General features: G+C 36.8%; 1 protein-coding gene across 3 annotated transcripts; it reads right to left on the bottom strand.

Annotated features, from left to right (window-relative positions):
• Positions 1-548: 548 nt before the first annotated feature.
• On the bottom strand, positions 549-18,345 carry rgs8 (regulator of G protein signaling 8). Of its 3 annotated transcripts, XM_072684361.1 has the most exons (7): positions 18,116-18,345; positions 17,891-18,021; positions 16,200-16,569; positions 6,048-6,152; positions 5,848-5,909; positions 2,771-2,937; positions 549-2,316 (listed from the first exon to the last, which is right to left on the bottom strand). In XM_072684361.1, exons 4-7 carry the CDS (start codon positions 6,146-6,148, stop codon positions 2,122-2,124), a joined length of 525 nt encoding a protein of 174 aa, XP_072540462.1. In that variant the 5' UTR covers positions 6,149-6,152; positions 16,200-16,569; positions 17,891-18,021; positions 18,116-18,345; the 3' UTR covers positions 549-2,121. The 3 variants fall into 3 exon arrangements, with proteins under 3 accessions (XP_072540462.1, XP_072540461.1, XP_072540460.1); XM_072684360.1 differs by lacking the exon at positions 17,891-18,021; XM_072684359.1 differs by lacking the exons at positions 16,200-16,569; positions 17,891-18,021 and having other exon boundaries at positions 18,116-18,344.
• Between the last annotated feature and the right edge of the window lie 624 nt (positions 18,346-18,969).

Raw genomic sequence — 18,969 nt, forward strand, 5'->3', positions numbered from 1 at the left:
GTTGGAGAATCAACTGCAATGCTTTACATGTATGTGATGCATCCAGGGAAAAAAATGTTTGTGCTTTCCTTAATTCCTTTAGCATCCTCAGTCCTGTGTCTGTCACTATTGCATTACACAGTCAAAGATTGCTAGATTGCTAGATTCTTTATGTACATTAGCTCATGTAGGTGTTTTTATACTAACTCTGAAACAGCAGATTGGCTTTCGTTCCAGTGAATACACAATTATGGATGTTTCTGATTGCTCAATTGTAAAAGATGTATAGCGACAATGATATATTAATCTGGGGTTGAAGTTTTAGTACATACATTTATGTTGTATTTTAGACGCTCTATAGAATGTTGCAAAGTAAAAATGAGTACAGAAGATTGTGTGCAAGTATTATTATTATATATGATTTTGAATATAAATAACATGAATGAAACTGATTTGTGGATTGTTAATTAATTGATGGGTGAATTAACATGAATAATCAAATTTCTAAATATTCCTTGATGTTAAGTGTTAGAATTGTGACTATAAAAAACACACACATACACAATACATTTCAGTAAGCATTCTAATTTACATTTATGGAATATTTACTTTATATCAAATACATCAAAGTCAAAACATTTGTGCATTCATCTGAACAACAGTATCAGATTATTCTACTACTACTAATTTGTAATATTATTGGCCACAAGAACCGCCACAAGAGAAATAGCAGTTGACACTAGAATGAATTGTTAGTAAACTGACTGTGATAAAACTGTACTCTGTTTACTCTTAGCTGACCTACATATGCTCACATGCTGTGTCTGGTGAAAAGAAGACTGCCTGTCCCACATTTGGTCATTGGCGTTCAGCTTCAAAATGACTACCATTAGTAGGTGAAGGAAAATGATCAATCTTATGAGAATATTGAGGTTTGTCCTAGATTCACTCTGCGTATGCCATATCCAATGATTTTGGTCATTAGGAAGGACATGCTTCACAAACACTGATAAAACACTACAATAAAAGAATAAAGAATTGAACTGAATTCATTTATGAGATTTACATGCAGCAACAAATAAATCAGATTTCCTGAATGGCAAAAATTCTGACACAAAGCTGTTTTGTGACCTGGAAGTATTATGTATTTAAATGGATATATACAGTGCAAAACATTTGGGCACCCCTGGTCAAACCCTCTGTTACTGTGAACAGCTAGGCGAGTAAAAGATGACCTGATTTTCAAAAGGGATAAAGTTAAAGAAGGCAAATTTCTTTAATATTTTAATCAAGTTGTAGTTTATGTTGAGGTAGTCCATTGTGCCAGTGCAAGCCCCGTAGCATGATCAATCGACCCTTGTTCTTAACAGTTGGAAAGGTTTTCTGCTATTAACTCTTCAAAGAAGATCATATTTGTGCATATGTCACTGCACAGTAGAATAGTGCACCACCATTTCAGTGTCTACAACTTCCTTCCTTAAGTTCCTGATTTGCATTTGTAACAATCAGTTCTTCCTGAATTTGTCTTCTTTAATGTGGCCTTCGCCATTTCAGTTAACTGTTATTTCTTAATTATATTATACACTGAGGAAGACACTACTTAAAAAGTTTTGAAATTTGTATTACCTTGATTTGTCTAAAGGTAGCTGTAAACACAAAACAGCTCTAACAAATTAAATGATGTTTTCTAAGAATAGGGTAAAAGTTATCTGGGGTGCCCAAACTTGCTCTGATGCACCTGATTTAGCTCACCTGGCAATTTTCAAGCTCTTCATGAGCAGGTGTGTTAGAGCAGGGAAAACATTGAGCTTGTGCAGTAAACAGTGGCCCAACACTGAAACTGAGAACCACTGACATGTGCTGCCAGTTTGATACACGTTTAAAACACATGCTTAAATAAAAATACATCAATCTACATTACTGTTGGGAGGGGGGAAAGGGTTAAATTCACATGTGCAGGAGCACAGTAACAGTTTGGATTATACTCTATACAAGTGCAAACTAGCTTCACAGTTCTACAATGCATATTCAATGACTTATTCAGTAAACCCAGGAGTTTCTTTGATATGTTTAACAGTAAAGGTCTGTACTAACATCTCCATAGGTTTTACACACAAGCAAAACAATCCAGAGACTCGATCCTTAAACAGATTTCCTCTGACAGTACATCTGCGTTCTGTTCAGTAGCTCCTGGTAGAATTTTGATCGCAGAAACCGAGGGTAGGAGTCTTTCTCCATTAGGCTGAACACCTTGGCTTGGATCTCATTAAGACTGGACGAGGTTGGCTCCAGAAGCTTCTGTTTGGTCTCTTGCCTGGTCCGGAAGTCAATGTTAACCTTGATGGAAGGAAACAAGTGATGTATAAATGATCAAGGATGAAGAATTGTGTAAACAAATGACTGTATTAAGAGACTAGCGCAAACCCTTATGTTTAGTGATTTTAGTAACCATAAACATTTTCAAAATAAATATTTGATCTACCAGTTATTTTTCTTCTCATACTATTAAAAATAAAGGTACTACAATGGTTCTTTAAGGGGTGCCACAGAAGAGCAACTTTTGGTTTTAAAGTCTTAAAATATTTGTATTGAGATGTGTTAGATGTGTGAGTGTGAACCTGTTAAAGGTTTTAAGAGTCCATTTAAATGCTCTTCACACTCACACATCTCTTTTATAAGCATATTGTTTATGTAACCAAAGTCGTTCTTCTACGGTTCTTCATGTAGGCCCCTTTAGGTTTAGGTAGCACCTTTATTTTTAAGAGCATTTAAGAGAGCACACTCAACATACCTCTCTAGGTGCTTGAACATCAATGAATTCCTTGTAGATTTTGTTGGCTTTAGACACCAGCTTAGCAGGTGATTTGATCTTTTTGTAGTCCTCACAGGCTAACCAGAACTCAATGTTCTCATCACTGAACTCTGTTTTGAGGAACGCTCTAAACGCTGCTAGGCCATCTGCGAAACAAATATGTGCATTTTTCAGGAAATATACAAACATAACAATTCAATCTTGTGATCTTGGACATTTCTTATTGATTAGATGCCTCAAAACCTTGTCACATTCATCAAAGATTACACTTGGTTGCATTTAGACTAGGCTATATTGGTTGCAGGAAATGCTCACAAGGGCACAATTGTTGTTGTTCTCATTTATCTATGTGACATCTGTGACAGCATGTTAGGAGGTCATGTTTTGCCAGTTGATTTTCTGGAGTTTTGTTGTTTCCTCCTCATCCGTCCTTACGCAGGGGGTTGTTTGTTTAGTGCTTGCATCCCAGCATGTGGATTGCTCATTATTTCCCATTATTTAGGGGAGTGCTACACTCACATTCATCAATCAAAGATTTTTTGTTCTTACGGAAGTGGAGCTCGGCATGGGTCTAACAAACACAGATCTTATGTGAATGGTATTCGAATTTCGTTATGTCATAATTTAACTCTCAGTCTGAGAGGTATTTCCTGGTCATAGATGTACCAGCTGGGAGAACAATAATGTCAGCTTTGAATTATATTTTCAATAGACTATTCTCAGAAAATATTGATTGATTCCACGCTATGTATTCAGGACCGTTCAGGACAAAGGCATACATCTTATGCTCTGAGGCTTATTTGTAAGGACCAGTTCGTTCAGATACAATTAAATCTCGTACAAGTGGTAGAGCTGGTAAATGTAATTACAGTGCTGTTCCGAAAATTCAATAAAAGGACAATCAAGAAGTGAGAACAGTGGCATTGTGTCCCCTGGCTACCAAAGGAACAAATAGTTCTGTTTTCTCTAGACTGTGTCAAAGCATCATAGATCCAGACTGTGACTTCTTTACCTATATCTTTGTTAATAAAAGAGCATTTGAGGCAAAGCTCAATCAGTCAACTTAGTCAACTTAGTAAACTCAGTTTGCATTAATAATATGTGTATTTCTCAACTCATTTTCTTTTCACTTTTCCAGCTTGCCACTTCCATAGCAACTGGAAGCAGGTAATTATGTTTCCAGTCTAAGCATACATTTGAACACAACTAGCTTTTTGGCAGATTTGCTTACATTTGATTAAATCTCTAGTCCCTAATCCCTAACCCTAGTTTTTCTCCACCTTTGAACCCTGTAGCTGCTCTGTACACTGTGTAAATAATCTGGATGAATAGACCAACAGAAATGTTCTAAACAGTCTGAATGTCGGTCTACGCCGGAAGCAAATCTTCACAAATCTTCATAATTATTATTAAAGCATTATGGGATGGCGGAACCCCAAAATAGTGTACTATATAATGAATAGGGCACAGTTTTGGGCAGCTATTAAGTTTATTTAAAGCAACAAAAATAGTTTAAAATAACAGCCTCAAAGTCATGTTATAGTACACACATAAAACTATTATGTTAAATAGAATGGACTTTGTTGTGCCCTGTTCTGCCCTCCTGACTGTCTGTATTTAAGGCACAGTGCAATGAAATCAGGCTCATGATTGTTCTGTGGCCTATAATTAACCTTTTAAAGATACACTTGTTTGTAGGGAGTAAAATTCCTGCCTTTCTAACATGTCAGTTAGAAGACCTATTACATTGCTCAACAAATGTGTTTTCTTTGATTTACATATGTTTGCCACACCACAAATGACTGTGCATGTTGTTTGCTGTATAATGTAAAAACACAAATAATAATAATAATAATAATAATAATAATAATAACAAAAATTAGTACTTCTACATTGGTGACTGTGTTCATTAAAACATTTCCAGAGCTCTCCTCATGGGAGTCTAGTATTATTTATATTTCATCCCAGATGTGGCTTGCTAAATTAGTGCTTGATTATGTTAAATCCATGCTCTGGCTGCCCTAAAACCAAGCTTTGTTCTTTAATCTAGCTCATATGACATCAACTACTTTCTTCAAAAGGAGAAATTGTTTTTACTTGTTGTTTATTTATGTTTACATGCATCTGTTCTAGTGTGATCTGGAGTTTGTTTTTTACAAGTAAAACTGTTATTGCTGGGCTACATTGTGTAAAATATTCATTTTTTTTATATATAATGCTGCTATGATGCAAAACCTTTGTGTATAATAAGTGGCAACTTTCAATAAAAGTCAATGTTAAAAAATAGGAGAATTTCTGTTGGACTGTATGTTATGAAATTCTGACACAATGTAAAAAAACAACTGCCAGATTCACATTATGTGACAAAATGAAGTGTCAAAAAGGGAGAGCAAAAAAGCTCTCCAAAGCTTTCCAAAGATTACAGTGTTACTCAATTTTCATTTTTAATTGAACTTTTAATCTCAATTCTTATCGAATCTTTGTATTTGTTCCCATGGGAATTGCTTACACTTATAATAATAATACTGCAGACCTGAGATTCTTAGCTGTTTTCTAAGCTGTCTTTAAGTGTGATCTCGATTTGCTGCTCGCTGCACAGCAAGAGGCTATTTGTGTTTCTTTTCTGGACTGTCAAATGGGTGTGAGTACCAGGAAAAGGATACAGACATGCTGTTCTAATTGATGCTGGAAACAGACTGAGCAAATTAAATCTGTCATTTTGAGTGAGATTGACAGCGTTCTTTGCCAAATGCATGAGTCAGTGTGAAATTGAAATCCTCGACATCAGTATAGAGAGTAAATGTCTTATACAAGATGTGTGAGACAACCAATGAGAAAACCAAGCATATAAACAACTGACATTTTGATGCCTCTCAGGATGCATAGGATTAGGAAATTGAATCAATTTTCTGAACCTTCTTACATTTTTGTGCTGAATGATTCTGGATCAGCTAAATATAAAAGTGGGAATAAATAAACACATGGCTTTTACAGTGTTGAGACGTTGTTGTATGGTTGGTCAGAAATAACTTAAACTTGCACTTAGCATAACTTACACTTGTTTGACAGAAGAACATCAAATGAATCTGCCCATTTAGTTACTTCATCTGGGGACAACCTGAGAAGAAGGAAAACATGACTGAGGAAAATTCTACTCTACACATTGCAATTATATTTATCATTGCATTTGGTAAATAAACCTCATTAATTCCATATTTATTATTCATTGCTTAATTCATTATTGATCATTACTTACTTTAGGTATCTTGTGGATCTTTCTGGCCCAGGAGGCAAAAATTCAGAGAAGTCGCTGCATGAGTCAGATTTATTGGACAAACATCCAAGTCTGGTTTTCATGGTTCTGGATATGAAAAAGGAGAAACTGTCAGATAATGAACATAAAAAGGATGCCAGGACACAAGCCCTGACCACAGGAAACATTACAGATGACAAATATGTGGAGAGTTGCAGTGATACTAAGATAACTGAGCAATGAACAAATGGATTGAACTCATCTCTACCCTTTACATTACATACCAGTGGGAACTGAGAGAGTAAATAATACACTGTGGGCTGTATCATCTGAGCATTTTATTTATTTTATGGCCAGTTGGCCATCAGGTTAGATACCTCACAGCAATGAAGGTCATATGATGTTGACTTGGTTATAAATCAAACTGTGCTGCTATTGCTGCATGGTGCTGAACCCAAACTGAGAACCTATGGCATTAGGTTTAGGTATCAAAGGGTCTGTGTTCCATTTGAATAAGCAGATGAAGATGGCAAAAAAAGACCCTGAAAAAATCTGTCTGCTTTGGATGTATTTCCAGAGAAATGCCACACGTTTCCCAGACTACTGTCTGCCCTCTGCTTTGCCAGATGAGAGTAGACATACAGTACATGGAACATAAATGTACTCTGCAGCTGTGTATTAGGGGCAACAAGGATTATGTGCTTTTTATGATGACCTCCAAAAACACTCCAGGCTTAGATGGATGTCCTGGGCGAAAGGTGCTCAGGACAAAAAAAAAAAAAAAAAAAAATCTTTTAAATGCTCTCAACAATGGTTGAAATCTCAGTGATGTGTTCCTCACATTTGTCACCTCTCTTTAAAAATTAGAGTTTGTTTACACCTTGCATTAACATGTCTCATGTCTGAATTGTGTTTGGATTAACTTTCTTATACTGTACATTTTTGGAAGGTTACTTCAGCCTTAGTACTTCAGCTTAATTAATTAAGACTTGTTTACCTACACATCTATGCAATTTACAGGCCAGCACAGGCCATCATGAGGCAGATGGGCTACAACAGCAAAAAGCCATGTCAGGTTCCACTTCTGTCTGCCACAGTCAGAAAGCTGAGGTTGCAGTTAGCATGGCTCACCAAAACTGAACAGCTGAAGAAAACACATAGCCTGGTCTGATGAATCTCGACTTCAGCCAAGTCATAAAGATAGCAGGGACATAATTTGGAGCCAACAGCAAGAATCCATGGACACAACCAGCATTATAATGCTCAAACATGCTCAATGTGCAGAGTTAGCTTGTCATACCAAGAACAGTGGTGTCGTCTATGACAAAATCTTGATCTATTCAGGGATTCAATCAAACAAATAATTCCATCATTATAAGGAAACAAATGCAGCTTCTGAACATTTATTTTGAGCTTCGATTTCCAGCCAGTTCTCTAATTTGGATTGATAGCAACAATGTAATTGAATTAGGAAAAGGAAGCACATGCTTTAAATATAATTCAGTCATTTCCTTTAGCAAATTATGTCAAGATGTGACTTATTTGTACATTTGCACATGGAGTGTTTATCAGTTGAAGACCTGGCTGAGATAAGTCCAGAATGAAGCTGTACGGAACAGACACTCTTCAAAAATAAAGCTGCTTTCAAGGGCAATTCTTTGAGCAATGCCATAGTGGAATCACTTCTAGTTCCATAAAGAACCGTTTTTGTAAAAGTGCTGTGAGTATCACTCGATGAGCAGGCCGTTAGACTGTTAGACTGATAGTACTGATAGTACAGTAAACAAATTAAGGGAGAGGAACACAGACTAAAAATCTTATAGAGCAGATAGAAAGGTTTAGCTGTAGCAGGTTTACTAAAAGTTTTTAAAGCTAATTGTTGACCAATAACTCACATTTCTAACAAAGAAAATGTCAGTTAGAAGAAATTAGTTGAAGTGACTCCTGTAATTAGTGACTTTATCATTTTACATTTTTAAAATGTCAAATCCACCCCAAGGTAACAGATGGTTAAATACTAATAGAGAATGTTTTTTTTTCTTGAGTACACTCAAAAAAGTGTCTTGCGTGGCTGTTGGTTTTTAACAAAGAAAATATGATTGTGTGACACATCGGTTGTTTTGCATTTGAACATTTAGTATTTTTCTAACCTAAATAAACAAGCTGTTAATGATACTTCATTATTTCTGTAATACCAATTACGGTATGGTACGGTCTGACATGGTCATGTCCACAACTAATTTTATTGCCCACTGACAGTTTGGGGCTTGGGAGTGCATATAATGTATATATACATTCAGAGAGCCTAATTTACTTTGTAATTTAATTTCATTTAACTGGTTTAGGGAAGCATTACTATGTTTAGTTTTTTTTGAGTGTATAAAGGGGTTGATGTTTCTACATGTTTCTGCACATTTACATGCATTTACATTTGAAGTCATTCGAAGTGACAGGAATATAGGAAGCAGAGGTTCATAAACAGAAAATCCTATTGTAAAAACAAGTGCCTGTTTGCTTAAATGCCAACTTGAATGTAAATATTTAAATGCTCTGACGTGCTTTAACAGATCCCTCCGTCAGAGGGTCAAAGAGAGGCGGATTTCAGACAATGCTCTTGATAAGCAAATGGCAGATTAAAAACAAGTGTGGCATATACACATAAAAGATGAAGTCAAACAGGTAATGCATAAGCGGGCCCTCAGTGACACATGCAAGGAAGAGGATGTAAACAGTGGATCAATGTTAAGGACAGGTGAGAGTAACATTCAAAAAAGTATAGTGGATTGTTTGTAGCATAATCCACCTGTCTGATGATAGAGACCATATATATATATAAATCAGTCAATACATTAGTCAGTCAACAGTAGGTGCTTACCCTAGGTTTTTGGAGGGGTCATAATATGTGTTAGTAAACACACCATTTCTGTGTTTCTCAATTAGCACCTTGCCAGATGCCAGATTGGCCATTGTCACACTCCCCTTGTTTTGCTTTTGCATTCAAGTACACTCTTTCATAGAACACATATACACACACACCCTTTCATAGCACCCCCCACACACATACACACACATACACACATAAAGGCACTTCAAAACATCAGACAGTTCTGTACTCATCTAAAGGATCAGTTCCCAGCACAGCCTGTTCTCATCTACATGATAAACAAGAGAAATAACCTATAAGCTTATACGGCCGGTGTGCACACTTTAGTGTTTTCCTGCACAAACACCCCAACAGAAAGAGTTTTAGGAGATCAGAACCAAGGTTGAGAGACACTGTTGGTGTTATATCACTCTAAAACTAGAACAAATCAAAATGAAAATAAAATCATTTATGAGATGTGAACTTTCCCAAAATCTCCAAAAAGAGCTGAAGGTGTAGGCCGTTCTAAAAATCACTTAGCTGTTTGCATGTTTGTAGATCGTTTTAAGAGTATTAAAAGCTCATCATTAAATTTTTTACATTTCATTATTTTTAGAGCCACAGACCACACTGACCCCTGCCTGACACAGATGGTCTGTGCTCTGAGGAACCCTATAGAGTGAACTAGACCTTTAGTACAGTTCTTTAATACTAGTTATGTATTCAGATAACATGCCCATGTAAGGCCAGTATGGGTACCAGAGAGTTTTGTCCGTGGATTCTATGTTGGCCCCTCGAATAGATGCCTACCAGGGTCATTGATGGGACCAGGAGGGGTTAAACATTAGCCCTATCTGGGTTGTACACTGCATACAGGGCCTAGATGACACCCATGTGAGATTAAGGTGGGCTGTGACAATAGAGCCTATTTGGAAAGCCCAACTCAGTCCCAGTGACAACACATGTACAAACCCACTCAAACCCAGTCCATGCCCAACTGGAACTAGCCCACGTTCCACCCATGTTATCCCCAACATGATGTTGTTGATGATAATGTTGTGCATCAGCAAAAAAGACAAAATGTTGCCACTAGCTTGTTTTGGCTAAATTTGAGTTGAGTATTATAAATAACTGCCAGACTGATGGGATGTTTTGTTCGGCACAGTGCGCATGACAGTCTGGAAACCTCCCACAACACTTGTTATTTCGAAATGGACGGAAACACACATTTGTTAAAAGGTAAAAGTGGGTTCTGTTTCAATAAACATATTTTTGAACATCTTTTTTTGAACATCATTGCTTGAATAAACAGAGTGAAACATTACAGCAGCAGTGGTAAAACTATTCCACATTGCTATGGTAAACTTGGCAGTTAATCTTCAAACCACATGCTTGCCTGAACCTTGGGCAATAATTCATACGAATCACAGATCAACTTTAATTCTTTATACCACTAGTTGTATCATGCAGTTTTTGTCTGTACCCAGCCCTCAAACTGAAAAAAATGAGTGATTAAACAAATATTGCTTTTGCTTGTGCTTTTAAAGATGCACTTTCTAGTGTTTAAGTCTGATTGACCATTTTTTCTTTGCCCTGGTGTTTGCATGAAAAAAGATTTGTGCATTCATTTTTTGACATGATCACCATTTTTGTACAGTGCAAAATACCTGCAATTTACCCTGGAATTTCTGTTAGTATTCACAAAGCACAAAGCAATTCTACACTTTCCTTTTTTGTTTTTACTTTATTTATAGCAGTATTATATGATAACTGTTTTTTTTTTACCTCCCCCTACAGTTGCGGAGGGTAATTCGCTTTTACCTCACTGCCCGTCAATACAAATTGTGTTAAGAACAGCCCTTATGGACATCTATAAACATGCAGTTGTTGGCAAGCTGAGAGACACATAACTGGTATATGAAGTTAAAGAAGCATGTGGACTGACGTGGTAGAGTAATATTTCAAGATTTGACACTAATATGTCAAGCGGTGTTATGCAGTTCTGCCGAGAGGTCTTGTGCAGCTTTAGTCAGGTTACACAGCACAGTAGCTGGAATTCTGGACAGAAGTAGCAATGACAGAGATGTCATTCTCCTTATTATAAGTCAGTCTATCATCAAAATGATTCTGAAGCTGCGGTTTTAGGGAACGGACGCTCCACAATGTTGCTTTCGAAAAAGAAATCACAGATTTTATAATAATACTTTCATAATATGTAAAATGACTGCACTATAAGTGCCAACAATACTAAAGCCTTAGGCATATGGCGTGTGTGTGCTAATTGGGTAATTTGGGAAAAACATGGCAAAGCATCATTAGCCTGCTTTCTGCATAATTTCAATAATATGCTTCTTGTTTATCCTGTTTCACAGGTTAGGTATTTAAAATTGAGTGTGAAATGAAAGCCTACCACCCTGAGTTCACACATGCAGTGCTAGAATTATTCTCCTGTTTATGTTCTGTTTTGTTCATTATTAGGCATTTAAGAATTGAGATCGTCAAGGTTATTTTTGCAGCAGTTTCTGCAGCATACATTAGAGTTGTTTACTGCAGAAATGTGTTTGTAGAATGGTGGTCAATGCCAAGTTTATTGATACTGCAATGAAGTGATTTGTGGTTTAAGATGCAGTTCATGTGCTGTTCTCTACAAAATTCATGCTAAAGGAAACATTTCATGTGAAAAAAGATGTGTTGGCACTGTAAGAAGTATTCTAACTGAGCAGTTTAATAATCCTTTGAAATAATCCCAGTCGTCTCCAGATGAAGCTGTTTCTCTCAGCCAGCCGAGTACTCAAGGCTGTGGCATCATTCCCTCGCACTCCAGACACGTGCCATGCTATTTATAAAGCACACTGACAAATCCATCTAGTCAGAGAGAACCCAGTGCATGTACTATTCAACCATGCGGCAAAAATAAGTACTTGAGGGGCTTCTATAAAAAGATGCTCTGAGTATTTCGTCCTTATGAAATTCTCATGAGATGTCTCATAAAAATTAAATCCGACAAACGTTTCCCTTCCTTCCTTTTTTCTTTTTTTCTTTTTTGGAGAGATCTTGCTTGTCAGCAAGTGGATAGTCAAAAATTCTCTTTGATGTGAGCTCTGCGCATTGCAGTTCTTTAGCTGCCTAGGGATGCTAAAGTCTTTGGTTTTGCAACATGCAAATCGCCAGTGGATTGTCCTAGATTTTCATTCTATATTGATGCTTTTTCTCTTCAGTATTGTCAGCACGTCAAGCTCTATCATACAGTACTCCCAATTTCTTGTATTTCTTCAGATTTCTTACATTTCAGATTATCCAACTAATTTTGATATCAGATAAAGGCAACACATAGAAATTGATAATTGCATTGATATTTGGAGATAAAGGTTTCAACACTTATGTCAATCTAATCTTTAAGATGAGGCTTTTCTATTTTGGGTCACTCTTCTTTGCAGAATTGATTGTATTTACCTACTTTGTAGGGTTCAGCATGAACTGCGCTTATAAAGTCTTGCCACAGCATCTTAAGTCAGGACATTAACTTGGCCACTCCAAATTCATGGTTCCATTAATTATGACTAGTTGTTCAGGTTCTGCAGAAGCAAAACACCATCGCACTACCAACACCATGTTTGACAGTTAATATTATGTTCATATGGTGGTATGGGGTGTTAGCTGCATTCCACATGTAACTGGGCTCATGTCTTTCACTTTTGACTCATCAGTCCACAGAATACTATCCTAAATACTAAAAATGCTAAAAGCTACATGTACATTTTGGGGATCATCTAGATCCTTTTTGGCAAATGCAAGACAAGCCATTGTCTTTTATTGGGTCAACAGTGTTTGCGCTTTGCAGCTCTCCCATTGGTGCCATTTCTGCCCAGTGTTTTTCTTATTGTGGAATCATGTACATGGCTCTCAATTGAGGCAAGAGAGGCCTGCAGTTCTTTAAATGTTTGTCTGGGTTCTTTTCTTCTGAGAGCCCCTGGATGTTTCATCAGTGCGCTCTTGGAGAAATGTTGGTAGGCCGGTCACTCCTGGGAAAGTTAACCACTGTCCCTTGTTTTGAATTTGGTTAAATGGTCATCAACGGTCAATCTTCAATAAATTCATGTTGCTTTTATCTATTACTAAAATTAGTCAGATGATCTGAAACATTGATATGGGACAAATAGAAGAAACTGGCAAGAGGGCAAAGACAGGCCTAAGACAGAACAATTCATTCTTCTTCACTGATAACTATAAATATACTGATAAATATAATATTCTTCTCTATCAGGACTTGTTGAAATGGAATTTGTAGATTTGAGTAAACGTGGGATCTTAGGGCATTAAGAGAAATGTATGATTATGTATTATAATTTGTATCCTTGAGTCATTTTCTGATTCAGTGCACTAAACTGAAGCATTTTGTCATGGCTAATCCGTCTCAATGCAAATGCACATGAGCAGAAACAGTATTAAAAGACATGGAATGACTTTGCCGTTTAGACATAAGGCCCAAAGCTAACTTTGTTTACTTGATGGACCAAGAATGCCTAATCAGTGACAAATGATGCATGTGGTTCTGCACGCCAATTTAAGGGATCCCTTACAGCTAACTCATCTTATAAGAACGACATCATATTCTCCAGTCAGTGTGAACCCATTGCAGTGTGACTCTCTGATGCAAGATTACTTTCTGCAGAGCCTCTTCTGCCCACTGTTAATGTGTCATGCCATCTGATCTCCTTCCCTCGCTCAGGCTATTTCTGAGCTCTGCTTCCACGGCTGAGGGAAACCTTTTCTGAATTTAGGGTGCCATTATTTCCGGCAACAGACCAACTAATCCTAGACCAGAAATGAACTGGAGTTTTGTTCATTAAATACACTTTGTGTACTTAGAGTAAAATGAATGATTTACTGAATAAAATATATTGGAGATGGAGGAACTGTATTATGGCCAGCCATGCCCACATAGAGTTTTAGTTAGCTATAATGTTAAAAGGTGAAACACATCAGTCTGAAATGCACACAGATATGTTGTTTTTATTGTGTTATTTTATATTATATTATATAACTAAAACATTGCTTCAACAACACAGTATGGTTGAACACCACCATGATCATGTTGGAGTATGTTGTTATATAAAACACTTATTCAGTCATTAATAGATTTATTTATTTTTTGTTTAAACATAGATTAGATAGTTTGTAACTAAATGCTAAAATAATTATTAATAAATACTAAATTAAATAAACTCGCAATAATCTTTATTTTATTTACAATGATGATTCTAAATATATATTATTATAGATTTAATTTGTGTAATCTATGCAGCATGGATGTTTAATTAATGCATTCAGTATTTTTCATTCATAAAGAATATACAGTAGCTCAAGGGATATGCATCTAGATATTTATTCAAGATTTGATCACCATGTTTAAAATATAAAAACATTCTGGACCTCAGTTTTATTTTAACCTTCTAAATTCCTAATCTGCTATGCAGATTTGCCTTTAATTTAATAATATAATATTACATTCTATTAAATACTTTTTTTATATGTGATGCTGGCATGAGCATCAGTCTGCAGGACAGAATCTCTTGTTACTGATTGCTTAACTATGGCACTAGTCCAGTTGACTAGTTTCTATCTAACTTCATTTTGACTTTGCATACAAGAAGTGTTAACTTGTCTAGAATCTGTCATGAGCTTGACTTGATTATTCCTAATTATCCTAATTTTTGTACTTTTCAGTTATGTTCTTCCATTTAAAGACACTTTCAACTTATTTTGGTTAACTTATTTTGAAAGTTTAGCTCTAGTACTTTGTGTAAAATTGTGCCTGAAGTGCTTCTGTAGATGAACATTACCACTGCAGACAGTTTTACACAATTAAAACAAGGGTTGGGAAAGCAGGTTGTTTATAGAGCTGTTCTTTAACCTCCTTAAAATGTATTTGTTCTTTTAGCGGCTAATCTTAAACAACAGTATATTGTTTAAGGTTTTCATATTGAAGGTTTCATTCCCACGGCACTGCAATATAGCAAGTGCTAACAGTGTTCACATTATGTGTTAGCCCAATTCACACTTTTATTCATTTCCAACACTTAGCACTTATTTTGTAAAAAAAAAAAAAAAAAAGACAAAATAGTGCACAAGTCCTTACATGACTTGCCATAAGTGTGTATACAAAGCGCAGAGGTCATCACCACTGGGTTTACAGGTTCTCTCACATCAGTCCTTCCATTAGCCAGGTGCAGAAGGCCTCAGAGTAAATGCCTGCATTCTCACCCTTTTTCACACTTTATCATGACAGGAGCAGGGTAGGGCTGGGTCATGGCCCTCCTAAGGTTGCTGTTCTCTCTATTTTTGGCATTGCCCTTTCAACGTGATGCCCACCTATGACACATGATGGCCGTTGGCACTTCACATCATATTTTGCTCAACAGAATGTTGTGGCCGAGGTCAATTGTGTTATATTTAGAACTCATGAAACATCAAATTGTCCTTGTCTTTGTCATAATGAGATTTTGTGCTTGTCTTTGTGCTTGCTGAAAATCACATGCCACATCTGGAAGTGCTTTTCTGTGTGTGAAACTACTGGAGGCAAAGGGTCATGCACTTTTTTTTTTTTACTTATAACTTGTGTGTAATTCTATATATTTTACTTATGACTTGTGATCTACCTATGATTACTATCTACTAGCAGGAATATACTTTTATTCACTGCTTTTATTCATTGCAATGTAATTTCAATTCAATACATTTCTGATAAAAAGTTTTTTTTTTTTTTGGGGGGGGGTAACAACTTTTTAAAATTTTTCTTTGTAACAAGGATGTTTGTTCTATTTTTAGAACTAAGTTTAGTCAGCTAATAATCACACACAGTATTACACTCTCTATTTTAGCAATACTTACAGTGGGATCTCTTCTGAAAAATATGCACTAATCAGTCATAATGTTAAAACAACCTGCCTAGTATTGTGTATGTCCCTCTTGTGCCTCCAAAGCTGCTCTCACCTGTTAAGGCATGAACTCCACAAGTCATAGCTAACATAGAGTATTTTATCATATTGTTCTTCAGTTGTTCTTCTGTGTGTATGGACCAGACAGGTATGCCTTCGCTCGCCATGCATATCAGTGAGCCTTGGATGTCCAGTGAGCCCTGGTTGTCAGTTGTCCTTCTTTTAACCACTTTTGGTAGGTACTGACCACTGCATAGGCACTGACCACTGCACTGTTTTCAACAGAAAATATTTCCCATGTGTTTCTTTCACATTCGTATTATAACACAATGATAGAAAAAAATGGATACTTACCCTTTCTTCTCTCTTACAGTATTTTGCAGTTTGTGGTTAAACCTTCTGAGGTAATTTTAGCTTCAGTTTATGGAAGGCTTTCACCCAGCAAAGTCTATGTCCTGATTAGTGTTCTAAATAAGCATTCTTAGATCACCCAAGATTATTATTTAGTGGACTTAAAGGTTGTTGGATAATGCTATATAATTACCAATGCATTCTTGTTCTTAAAACTTAAATCTTAATGTTTGATTTTAACACCACCAATAGGTTTATTCTCATTTTTAGTCTAATGATGGTCTGCTTTATGGCCACTGTCACTGCCACAGCCACTTCTTTGGTCTTCATTTTGAGAGACAACAGCAACAGACTCCAGATGCAAATGTCACATCTGGAACGAAGTGCAGTCCATTTGTTAGTGCACTTATGCGAAAGCAATGATGTAATGACACACAGCTGGCTACAAAACAACTGAGCAGCAAATCCAATTATTCAAGGACCTTTGCAATGTGTGACTGTGTTTAAAAAGGTCTGTAGTTTACCTGTATGGTTCTGTCAGTAAAGATGTGAATGCCCTTGGGTTAAAGGTTAGGTTTTACTCTTCTCTTTAAGCTTACAATCACTGTTTGTTTTAAAATATACTATATTACAGTACAGAGACAAAATACTGCAAATCTGGCACTGTCCTGTTGGATGGTGGCCTTGCTTGAGGAGAACCTGTGGTAGTGTTGTGGCACTGTTAGGCTATTCACTATTACAGTATGAGGTTGCCCAAGGCCCAGAATAATCCAGCACAGTGAACTGCCCTTGTACTCCTCGAGATCATTTGTAATGTTCTGTCAGTTTGTGCTGCATTTGTGTGGGTTTCAGTAGAGGATAGATGCATAGTTGGATTTTGTGTTTAGACAGAATAATATAGACTACTTATTTTCTCAGTAATTAAACTGATGAATATATTATTGCTGTCACTCAAAAAACATTGTCCATTTTTGCTGTTATTGTACTGTTTAACATAAGTTTGAGTTGTTATTTAAAGTATGCTAAATTTTCATGATGAATGGCCCAATAGAAATGCTGCATAATGAATCGAGATAATTTTTTTTTAAACTGATGTCCTTTGAACGTTTCTTTCGTTGAGTTGCCATTTTGGAGATACAAGGTTGTTGTGTGAAACTGGCGATATTCTGTGGCATCTGAACATACACAGATTATTGCATTAAAATAATCAATGTGCATTTATGACCCCATACAAAAGTCATTACATTATGATAATCAGTGTAGTTGTATGCAGTTCAGAAAGGATTATTCTGAACATGCACGTCACAGCAGTTCTCAATAGGAAAGCCCTCTTACACCATTTTCATTATGTAATGCCATTGGATTCAAACATTACTCCAAACGGGGGAGCAGTTGTTATGTTGCTACTACAAAATATAGAGAACCCCCCCACTGTCCCGCCTGGCTAAAAAAAGCTGTGGGGTGCATGAGTGGGTGCATCAAAGTCCATCCCCATCCCTGTCACCTTCCCTCATGACATTTACTATCCCTCAAAGCTCTGTAAGCAAATCATGGTGATGTGCATTTGATGAACACGTGCACGCAGGAAAACTTTGCTGTTTTTTTTTCCTGACATGCACAATGCATTATCTAAATATGTTCCTCATAATCACATTTGAATCTCAATCAAGTTAATTAACAGCAAAGTCGGGTACCATTCATAGAGCAACTAATAAGCTCTGTGGAAAGGACCATAATCTTTTTTCTCTCTCGATATTCTCTTGCCGTCTTGGCAACAGCAGGCACATCAGATATCGGCTGAGATGAGAGCTAGACAGATGGTGTGCTGTGATAAACAACCGAGAAAGGCAAAACCAGTGAGCAGCAGCTACACCCCTCATTTGCAACAGCTAGAGAGGGTTATGAATATGCACCCTTACCTTAGCCGTGTGCTGTTGTGCAGGGTTCGGTTTTACTCTCTGAATCCAGATGTACTGTAGTTGCCTGGCTCCTACTGGCTTTCTGTGGCTTGTGGAGGCACTGCTTCTGCTCTAGCGTGCTATCTACAGTTGCCCACATATAGCAGCTAGAACGCGGTGTGTTCATCGGTGTGAAAGCGTGGGGGAGCGAGGAGCAGGGAGAGGAGGGAGAGAGATGAGAAGTGGAAGAGCGAGAAGCTTTGTGAAAATGCTGGTCTCTCTGGAAATTCACGCTGCCTTGTAAGCTCTTTAAAGCAAAGGCACCAAAAAGGGTTCTTTAGGACAATATTATAGAAGAACCACCTTTGGTTGTCTAAAGAACCTGATTATCGGAACACCTGAGACCCTTACTGTCGTCAAACACCGACTCAATCTATATTGCTTCAGAAAAAACAATATGGCCTTCTGATTCTTCCCCCTTGTTCTCAAAGGCTTCTTGGAGCAATTGATGGTAATACCTTCACCCCTGCCTTGTGAAGGTTGTTGGTGTTGTTTTAAGGTTTCTCATTGGTTCTGTAGTTATGTTGATTTCCTTGGTCTGTTTAATGCCATTCTTTTTTTAGGACTATTATATTGTTTATGCCCTATAATTCAGACTTCCTGCTTTTCTCATCTTAATGAATCTTAATCAATATGAATATACATAACGGGAGTTGCAATTTCAAGCCTGTTTCAGGTTCTCATGAATAAAAGTCGATCAGTGATTACAAAAATGGTGGGAAATGCTGGGAAAACATTTAAATGAGGGATTATAAACCTATTAAACATATTTTATTTTATATTCTAGCAATGTGACAGCATGTGCTGGTGATTCC

This window comes from Salminus brasiliensis, chromosome 7 (genome assembly GCF_030463535.1).
Source record: "Salminus brasiliensis chromosome 7, fSalBra1.hap2, whole genome shotgun sequence".
Taxonomy (NCBI): domain Eukaryota; kingdom Metazoa; phylum Chordata; class Actinopteri; order Characiformes; family Bryconidae; genus Salminus; species Salminus brasiliensis.